The sequence below is a fragment of the Vanellus vanellus genome (genome assembly GCF_965231255.1).
Source record: "Vanellus vanellus genome assembly, chromosome: 1".
Classification (NCBI taxonomy): domain Eukaryota; kingdom Metazoa; phylum Chordata; class Aves; order Charadriiformes; family Charadriidae; genus Vanellus; species Vanellus vanellus.
Window position 1 is genome coordinate 60,451,334 of NC_138905.1, and position 10,724 is coordinate 60,462,057.

Below are 10,724 nucleotides of genomic sequence, written 5' to 3' on the forward strand. Positions count from 1 at the left end.
CCATTTCTTACCTCAAAGACCCTCTGACAGTTCTCCTTCCCCCATCCCCAGTCTTGCTTCCCAGCTTTCCCCAGTGCAGTTGTAGTACTTGCTTGGGAAGCACTCATATCTCAACAATACCAAGAAGACGAGCAGAGAATGTTTGCTTTCCTGCATTGGGTGCTGTTGTTTGGATGATATACTATTCCTCTGTGGTGTTTATTTCCCCTCTCAGGGTGCAGTGCTTTGCATTGATTAATCCCAAATGTTTCCTGGTTTCCTCCAGACCCTGATACTTTCATCTCCTCAGGCTTCGGTACATGTTGTTTCCCTACTCCTGTGGCCCTTTCTGCTGCAATGTGACCCCCAAATACTGTGGGACAATGCCAGAGAGACCTCATCCATCAGAGGCATCTCCTCAGGACACGCGAAGAAGCAAGTTTGTGTTTAGTTGATTTAGAAAGCCTCCAGCCACCAAAAGTCTTGACTTGGCTTCCAAGTTGTGAAGGGAAGGAAGATGGGGAGTAGGGAGAAGTACAAGCCATATCCCAAAAAAACATAAGCGAAATCCCACACCCAGGAAAGTCAAGCATGTTTCAGCATGGGGGAGTGGTGACTAGAGGTGTTGGCAAGGATGTGGAGACGCAAAGCAGGTTAGTGTGAAAGGTGGGTTGAAACAGGCATCTGCCACCAGGAAACCTCCTTACTAACTGTTGGTTTTCCCTCCTGTGGCAGGTGATGGACAGCTCGATGCCCCTGATTGGAGAGCATGTGGAAGAGGACAGACAGCTTATAGCTGATCTGGTGGTTTCCAAAATGACTCAGCTTGTCATCACTGCTGGATCTACGCCATCACCGCTGAGGCCTTGGGTATGAGAGAACAGAGACCTTATGGCCAAGTTGTTTTCCTGAACTTTTTTTTCTCTCTCTCTCCCCTCCCTATCAGTGTCAGGCAGTCAGACATCTCAGAGAGTCAGAAAGTCCCATATGGGGGTGTATTGGATAGATTGATTCCTGCTCTTCCAAAGAAGCCTCCCATAGACTCTTTGAAGTGGATGCCCCTAAGAAACACAACTCTCCCTTTCTCTCCTTCCATATAACTGTGGCATCAGGCTGGTAGTGTGGGCCACGCATCTAGACATTCCGGCTTGCTAAATTAATAGATTAATATCAAAGACAGACATTTTTAGAGGTGCTCGTAATGCCTGACTTCATCTCCATCTAACACCATCCCTCAGGATAGGTTTCATTCCGGTTTTTGCATCTCTGATGAAAATCTGTGCTTCCCAGAACAGGAAATGGGAAACTACACCAAGAGTTGTTCCGTTCCTTACTGCAGCCTTTCTTCTTTGGAGAGGCTCTTCACCCCCTTCATCAGGAGGAGGTTTGACTAACGCTGAATTCATATAAGAACCTGTCATTTTTGCATTTAAACTGACCCCTTAGTGCTTCTCATGTACATTAATTTTGAGTAACAAACGCATCTAATCTTAGTGCCACATTTCCCAGTGGCAGTTCTGCATAAATGAAACACAGCAGAACATAATCTGTCTCCAGATGTATGTGCTACACCTCTTTCAGTATCTAGCAGGGAGCCAAGCACAAAGGTTTGAGAACAACAAATCTGTACAAAAGAAAGAACAGGAGAGTAAACAGGCTGAGGGATAATACTGACTGCAACACAATGGAACAGTTTCCATTTCCACTTGAGACAAAAAATGGGAGAAAGCACTTTATGGCTCTTTGGCTTCGTCATATGACAGCCCACTCCTGCTAAACCAGGTGCCCAGCATGAAGGGTATTCATCAGGGTAACTCCAAACCAAGTTTTAGCTAGAGTGAGGGGGTAAACATCTAATAGACACTAAAAATGCTCTGAGGCAGGAAAAGTGATACAGAAGGGATAGGATTTACTCTGGCCAAAGTGGAATCAACAACTGTCATCTGAAATAACCAAGATATAGGGTGTATAAACTAAGAGCAAAGGTGAAGCCAACAGAAACTGAGAACATGGACAGATGCATCTGTTCTCTATGTCTGTAATACACTGATACAGGATTGGATTGGATTACAACAGCCCTAAACCAGGGCCAAAATAAGAACAACACAAATGGTCATGGAGGGATAGGACGTCAAATGGAAGAAAAGGGTCTTCATCAAGAATACAATCTACAAATATCTGTATACAAAAATCAAGAAAATTTAAACCACAAACGTGTTAACTGGAGTGTTTTGCTACAGTGAAAGACCTTGGTAGAATGAACATTGCAGAAACTGCACAAGCTACAATTACTAACATAATACTATATAACACACAGTTACAAATGTGCAGAGAGAAGTAATTACATGCGAGGCCAGTGAGATGAAGAACTACAGCTACAGGTGAAGACTTCCACAGAATGAAGAAAAATAACCATTCTGCATATAAGGACAGCAGCACTGAATACATAGAAATATGAGCCTTTGGATATCCTATGGGTATGCATAGCATACTTATAACTATAAGTATTATTGGAACTGTCTATACTAGTCTCCAGATAAAGAAAACCTGAGAAATTGTGAAACTGACCACACAGCAACGACAGAGGTGGAAGAAGCAACAACTCATAATAATGTGAGACTGCAGCTATCAAGAAACAAGTCAAATAGCACAGTGGGACAGTAATTCAGACAGAGGTCCCCATCTCTGTAGGTGTCTGCTTCCTGGAACTGCAAAATCCAAGCACAGTAGGAAACGACACCCTGACCTAACCTTAAGAAACCCCCAGGTACAAATTCAGAAAGTAAATACATACCATGAGATTTGATGTCCAAGGGACAGATGTGATATCAATAAGTAACAGTATGACACAAGCAGTTAGACAAGATGATTTTAATAAAATGAGAAAGTTAATCAACTCCCTAGCATTAAAAGTAAAACTGTATGGATGTTATTTGAGAGACCATTGTTTTCCAGCATGCATATATTCTGATCTGCTCGTGAACCAGGAATGCAAGAAATAAACTTCTAGAGTTAAATAGCAAAGTGACAGAGGACATTTGAGACAAACAGGAAAAAAAAAAAAATCTTCCAAATTTGGAAATCTGACATTTAAGAAGACCTTTATGCACCATCATGCAAGTATTAAAAGGAAACATAAAAAGGATAGAAACTGATTCTGAAGAGCAGATAGAGGGAAGAATGAAACAAATTCTTTGAGTTCATCAGAAGATGGAACCCTACCAAAGAATTGGTGGGCTCTATGAATCATCCAAAGTTAAGGGAGAAAAGGAAGACCACAGGGACAGTGTTGTGACTCTAGTAAATTTCATTGCTGAAAGCGGGGAACTTCTTAAACTAGATATAGTTTTTCCTGATCAGAAAGACAGGGAAGAGAACAAAAACAGAGACTAAATCAGTGATGACTGATATTTTAAAAAATTATTAAGCCCCCAAACCCAGATGGCTACATCCAATGAACTGAATTTAGGAAGTGACTAAGCTGCTAAGAAAAAATGTGCAATTTCATTAGAAAAAGTTATTGCTTCAGAGGATTGGTGTATGAGAAATACAAAATATGTGTTTAAAAAGTTGTAAGAGTAATGTAGAAAAATGTAAACAACTCCTGGACCTTACAAGTTATCTCAGACAATAATTTAAAGAATACAGAAGACTAATAAACCAACAGAACCACAGCTTAAGAGCATCTACCACATTAATTTTTTTTGTGAAGAAAAATGTTCCATTAATTTCCTTTTGATTCTTTTACCCTCATTTCTTTGAGAATTCTTTCATAAAGTGGTAGATAACAGGCAAACAGTCAAAATAACGTAGCTAGACTGTCAAAAAGCCTTAGACAAGGTAACAGACAAGAAAAGAAAGAAAGCAAGAAGGGAGGGGCTAAACAGCAAAGTTTCATGGTGGAGAAGAATCTGGCCTCAGATAAAGACATAAATATGAGAGATGTTAATTCTTGCAAAGTTAGCAGAGGGGATACTTAAAAGGATGCTAAGCCTGATCATGTTGATAATTGGGTTGGTTGAGCCCAGGACAGGACAAGATGTCAATGACAACTTGGTTTCACAGTTACAGCTGCAGTTCTCTCCTCACCTCTCTGCCCCACCTCCATCCTTTCCCCTCACTGTTTCCTTTCCAAAGGCAGGAGACCTTGGGCTGGCCCTCACCCCTTCATCTCTGAGCCTCAAAATCCTGTTTTGCCTTCGTCTCTGAGAAACCTTGGGTTGGCTGTACGCAAAGGGTGTAGAGGCGAATATGAGATCTGATTCCCTTTCTTTGCTGGTCTAACCAGGATATCTCAAAGCATTAGGACAGTAAATTTCCACCAACACCAAGGCAAGGTTTAGTGTCCCAAGATATGTAGGACTAGAAGCCACGAATGGAAAATTCCCAGATTTTCCTTCCTGTCTATTTGCAAGTCCCAGATAAATAATGTAAAATATGGGCTGGCAACCTCATCGCATTTACGTTAGTCAGTTGAAAATAATTTCAGCGCTTCCAACTATGAAACATTTCTTCCCATTTCTGGAATCACTTAGCTCATTCTCCTGACCTTCCAGGAGCCTTGAAGACCCTTTTATCATTGTGTTCTCCATGTAAATTATCTGGCACGTACCAGCCTATCTGTCTCCAGCTTCCCTTGCTTTCATAAACATTTTGTGCAATAGGCTCACTCAGACTGTTGTTAACTTTGGACTGGCCCTTTGTGCAACAGTTCTGTGTTGCTTAATCTGTTTATTAAAATATCTGTCAAAAAGAGTAAACAGCGAGAGAGAAGAAAGCGCAGGTGGCACCAACTTATTTGCATTAGTCAGGACCAGGGATGGCAGTGAAGAACATCTGACAGAGCTATGTATGTTAAGTCCCCACAACAGCAGATGAAACTCCATATGGAAGACTGAAAGGTAAGCTAAGCTGGGGGTAGCGAGAGGGAGAACATAAACAATCTGTAGACCTTGCAAGTGGCGCTAGCCATTCCCCTTGAGAAAGACTTTGTCGCACGCAGGCTAATGAAAACCATTGCTCAGCCTATGGTTGTGTTGACAAGGGAGAAGCAGGAAATTAGGATGCAGGAGAAATGAGCTAGTGATGTATGCAGAGGACCCAGATACTGCTTCATCTGGAATAACGTAAGCAAATCTGCCTCTGGCATCTGCAGAAGGAATCACAAAGTTGGGAAAGGGAAAAGGGTGATGAAAACAATTAGGGGCCTGGAAACATTCCCATGGAAGGACCGAAGGGATTCAGTCTCTTGGCTTTAGAAAGGAGGTGAATGAGAGAGAGGGCAGTAAAGGTTTGCAAAATAATGAATGGCCTAGCAAGGGCAGGTTGTGAGAACTATTCTCAAAACTCAGAACAAAGCAAGGGAGTTAAGAAATGGGAAAGGCAGTGAGGCTGAGAGCTGAGCAAGACTCAAAGGGTCTGGGTGTAAATATCAAAACAAAATATCTGGAACTGTTGCAAAGACTTTGTGGAGCAGATAATAAGCTTCATGTTTCAGGGCTGAAGCTGGCCCTTGCTTATTAGCAATCAAGAGGAGACCCCTTAGGGTAAAGAGATGATTACTCCATAGATGTTTCCACAGTTCATCCCTTCCTCCTTTGGAACATCTGGTGCTGGCAACCGTTCAAGATGGGAGATGGGACTAAGAGACCCCCTCAGGCCTGATACATTTGGTAATTCCTGATTGCCTAAAAAACATACTAAACTGTAACTTCATTGTTATTCCCTGCGAGCAAACAACTCCGGTGCTCTTTATTACTCAGCTCTCCATTTTATTCCCATGAGATTTTACCAGCCAGATGCTGTGTGTTTGTGTGTGTGTGTGTGTGTGTGTGTGTGTCTATTTAAGGAACACTTCATGACTCCGCAGTTCCTGTATTACCTCGGGGCTTCTCTTTGGGGACTCTGTATTAACTGGAACGGCTTTTTTTCCTCTAGCCTCCACAAGTTCAACCTGCATCAATGAAATCTCAGACTGGACCTCAGCTTGGACAACTGTCCCAGCCACGGCCTCCTCCCCAAGGTACAGCTCTTTGGGTTCCATGACCATGTGGACTATGAAACCTATCAGTTTGCCTTCCAAATAAAAGCCATCAGGATAAAGGTTTCACTCGTTGTTCCAAGTGACTGACAAACAAGCAGCAAATCCAGTGTGCCATTAAAGCAGCTGCTGTCATACTCTACAGCAGCTCAGAAAGTGGGATGAAAATTTGGTACAGATCCAGTTGATACTGCTGGTAGGACTTGGCTCAGTAAAATGAGGCCACTTGAACTGGCACTGGAGCAGGATTCTGGGCACAGACTGTATTTGTGTTGCACAAAGCTGCAGTGGCAATAAGAGTTAAGAAGTGATGGGAAGATGCTAGTGCTGTCAGGCCTGGAACAGATAGCAACGTGGTGATGCCAGGATCCTTGATCCATCTGTCCAGGTGTTCCCCTGTCAACAAGAGCACACACCCAGCTCCTCCTGACAGCAGAAGCAGGTTTGACTCACATGGCTTGGTTAGAACAACAGATTTCGTTTATTGTTCTGATTTACACTGAGGTGATGAAGCACACGGTTGCCCTGTGGGTACCCAGACCACACCAACCACTCAATTCACATAACCGATTAGACCCTCCTTTTTGCCACCTTTGTCCCTTCCTTTCTCCACTCCAATCTCCTACCCAATTAACACCCACCTCTGATTATCTTTTCCTGATGAGGAAAAGTTTTGCTCTATCCAAAATCTAGTATTTCTGATACCAAATGCATCTATGCAATCTTGGCATTACATGGTATTACTGATATAGATTGTTGTCCTTGCAGGATACTGCTCCCCATCTGTCTCCGGTACGCATCCTCAATTCTCTGTGAAGGTTTTTCCTCACATAACTCCCCCTTGACCACCTGTAAAATCCAGCCAGTCCTCACAATGCTATCTATCTGCAACTTTTGTCAACTTCTAACACTATTACCTGCGACATCCAGCAATTTCTCACATCACATCCAATTATTTTAGACATCCTCTTCAGTTTTGAGAGTGTGCTACCAATACAGCTGAAGCCACCTGCTGATAATGCTGGAACAGATGTATGGATAGTGATAAGGGTATACAGTCTCACATCAAACTGCTGGGCCCATGAAGGGACTCCTGACCCAAACCAGCAGACTCAGCTTTCATTTAGTGCAGGGAGTTGGTTCTCCAGTGAGTCTTCCTTCCCAATGCAGGAAGTGCTTGCCAAGGATGAGAAATATTAGTTACACAGAAGAGTACAGCACATTGAAGTTACTCCCTTTGGGGAGAGTGGCAGAGCTTCTTTAGTGCTGAAGAAGATAGATAGAGAAATGGACCACAACTCTAGAGACGTAGATATGATACCAGTTTTTGGCCTATAAGATTTTCCCTTATCCTTCTACTGAAAGTACTCTTCAGAGAGTCTCTCCCCTTAGCAAAACCCATTAATCCATACAGATGCTCCTTGCTTGTTGTCCACCACACACAATTCCTCATGTTTTTGTCTACGTGTCCCTTGCAGGTGGACCACGCCAGCCTCAGGGATCTCAGCCTTCACGGACAAATGCACCTCCACAGCAGCGGCTCTCTCCTCAAGGACAGCAGCCCCAGAGTCCCCAGTCCACTTCACCTCAGCAGCAAAGGTCACCTGGATCTCCACAGCAAGTCCGATCAGCAACTGGGTCCTCTCCAGTCCAGGCTTCCAAGGCAGGCGTGTTCCCTCCACAGCAGCCTAGACCTCCTGCTCAAGGCCGGGCTCCTAGCCAGCCAAGCCCCACTGAAACGTCCAAGCAGCAAGCCACCCCGCACCCACATCTGAAGTAGGTGCTCTGTTAAACTGCTAATATCTGTAGATATTAGAATAAGGCTGTCAAAAAAGTACCCTGAGCTGGCATGAAGAGCATATCACCTGTTGTCACACAGTAGTCCCCCGGGCAAAAGCCTGAACAACTGTGAGTGACTTCAGAGGTGTATGTGCTTGGGCATAACAGGCCACCACTGACCTGTTGTCAGGAAGAACAAGTTGTACTTGACATCTCTAAGATTTCACAGTCTTCCTCTTGTTCATGTGCTCATCATTAATTGTGTGCTCTACCCCAGATGTATCAATGCAGCTACTACCTTCCCAGCAGGGTGTATACTCCTTACAGGTGGTAATCAGCACATTATTGGCCAGAAAGCTGAGGAAGAGCCATTCGTCCACTGTTCCCTGAATGCAGGAGCCACGCAAGGTTCTTTAATGGGCAATTTTTTGCAACTGGTAGCAAAAAGGGGACAGAAATGGAAGTAGTAGTGGCACTACTCATATATCTAAAACTCCAGATGGTGACTGTATTTTTAAGTGCTCTTCTGCAACAGAGCACACCACTGAATTATTGTGGGTCTTTGGTAGCAGCCTTTGCTGCCACCCTTCATGGAGCATATATGGCTGGCACCAACAGCAAATTGGTATGAACAGGCCAGAATAAAATATAGGCTAGGAATGAGAAGACAGTTTCTAGGCAGCAGAGGACTGATGTTCTGGAACAGGCTTTTAGTGATGATGTCTACATTAGCAAGGCAAACCAAGAGCAGTCTACCAAAGGATCAAAATGTTGGTGCTAAGGATGCAGTCGCCACACTACACATATTTCCAGTACTTTAATTCAGAGTCTGGTCTTGTGCTGAATGCGTCTTACGGACCAGGAGAAACCACTAGTGACAAAGCATGGTAGTGGGGAAAACTGGGAGATTTACTTCAAAAGCACAGTCCTGACCTGAACTTAAACATTAGCAGTTACACACCCAGCAGGAGTAGTGTGGCCAACCAAAAGACCTGCATAACACAGCCAACAGTCAGAGCAAACATGCCAGGGAAGGCAGGCAACAGCACACATTGCAGAGGACATGACTACCAACTCACTGAACCTCTCATGCTCTCGCATCTAAAAGGACAGGACCATCATTCATGGTACGGCTGACGAGAGACAGGTGACCTTCAGTATGAAACCATTCTTCTGTATTAGTAGAGAAATGACTGAACTGTTCCTCACAACAGTTGCACCAAATAGCAATTGCATACTTTTAGTCAGATATATTAATAAATATTTACTAGTCTGGACTGTGATATTGGAGCCACCTGCCCATGTCCCATCCGCTTCCCCCATTCCTGGATATCTTAGTATACGGAGATTCTCCTTGCTAACCTCTCCTTTTATCCTTGAATTTGTGTGATGGAACACAAACCATCAGTAACCAGCTTTGAATTACCACCTTGTCCTGCTGAGTCTGAACTCTGTTTTCCATTTCAGCAAATCCCAGTCACTGACAAACACCTTCAGCATATCTGAAACATCTCAGCGAGGAAATGCCAATGAAGATGAAGCAAAAGCTGAGACCATCCGCAACCTGAGGAAATCATTTGCAAGCCTGTTTTCCGATTAACGGCCCTGCAGCTGGATCTGTGCTTTTGTCAGCCCTCACTCTTCATATCAGCATACCTGATGTCATCCTGGAATATACTCAATGGTACCCGGCGATTTACAACTAACACCTGGGTAAACAGAATTTAGAAAACTGTAGTTGTTTTAATACAAAGAAAATATTCTAATAACGGTCTGAAAAGTAACTGTATAAAAGTGGAACGATTCCATTGTTTTTTGTGCGTAATCAGAATCACATCTGTTCAAATGACCGAGTTGTGAAGCAAATTTTACTCTTGCTAACCCCTGTGGAGTCAACAAAGTTATGACAGCGCAAACTAAGTTTTATTTTGATTTGTATATAGTCAATACAATTGCTAACTTCCAATTACTGAATCCCTGTTGAGGTTGAGCTAAAAAAAAAAAAAAAAAGGCTTATTTCAAAAACAGATGTGCAAAGACGGAGTCAAGAATAAGTACTCATTGACTGATAAAGGGAGCATGCTTGAGCATGGAAATACAGTGAACCGTGGAACTTCACGATACCAACTTTACAAAAAGTCACTTTTCAGAGCAAAACTACATTCAAGTTAAATACAGTACCAGGCATCAGTAAGCGCCAAAGATCACATGAGCAGGTCATCTAGATGGACTGCTGGTTTGTTCCGGATCCCTCTGCTCATAGCAGATAAAACGTCTCTATTTCATGCCTTGCATTTATGTCCCCTGCACGTGATTCCTGAGTTCTGAGAGAAAAATGTCTTGTTCTAACCCTGTAGCCTTAGTTCAAAAATAACCTGAGAAATGGGCCTTCCACACAAAAAACAACTTCTTCCCCTGCCCCTGGAAACACCAGAGTTCACATTCACAGTTCACACAAATTCCAGACAAAACCCAGTTAAAACTCCAAGCACTTTGGTGACTTGGTCACATCTGGCTAAGTATGTCCCTCAGGAACATGCTTAATTAATAGCAGAGTTGATGAAGTGCACATACTTGTGTGCTGAGTGTTCCATAATACCGAATGGACAGAGAGATGGAGTGAAATCCTGTCTCCCTCCTTGAACTCCCATTGACTTCACTGGGCTGAGTGCAAAATGAATGCAAGGTGACAAACCTGCAACAGAACAGGAAAACTATCCTTTACAAATAAGATGAGCTGGGGTCCATCCAGAGACACCAAGTCATGGGAGGGCATGTATGGGATTGCCCCAAGCAGGTATAATCCTCCCCGACCACCCCCAAGAATTATTCTTCCAGAGAAGACAGAGATGGATCTTTGCCATGTGTGCTTCTCCTCTAAGCCTGCAACACAGAATGAAGCTGTGTATGAGCACATATACTAGAA

The 10,724-nt window shown here is 43.3% G+C and overlaps 1 protein-coding gene across 2 annotated transcripts in view; it reads left to right on the top strand.

The window, feature by feature from the left end:
- Positions 1-9,482, top strand: part of SYN3 (synapsin III) — a gene marked incomplete at its 5' end in the record, with an annotated part of 180,153 nt that extends 170,671 nt beyond the window's left edge. The window contains 4 exons of one of the 2 annotated variants that reach the window (XM_082488143.1): positions 715-849; positions 5,917-6,001; positions 7,498-7,795; positions 9,266-9,482. In XM_082488143.1, the coding sequence (XP_082344269.1) occupies positions 715-849; positions 5,917-6,001; positions 7,498-7,795; positions 9,266-9,398 (651 nt within the window). In that variant the 3' untranslated portion in view covers positions 9,399-9,482. The remainder of the gene's footprint in view (positions 1-714; positions 850-5,916; positions 6,002-7,497; positions 7,796-9,265) is intronic. The other variant, XM_082488144.1, reaches the window with a different exon arrangement.
- Positions 9,483-10,724: the final 1,242 nt, after the last annotated feature.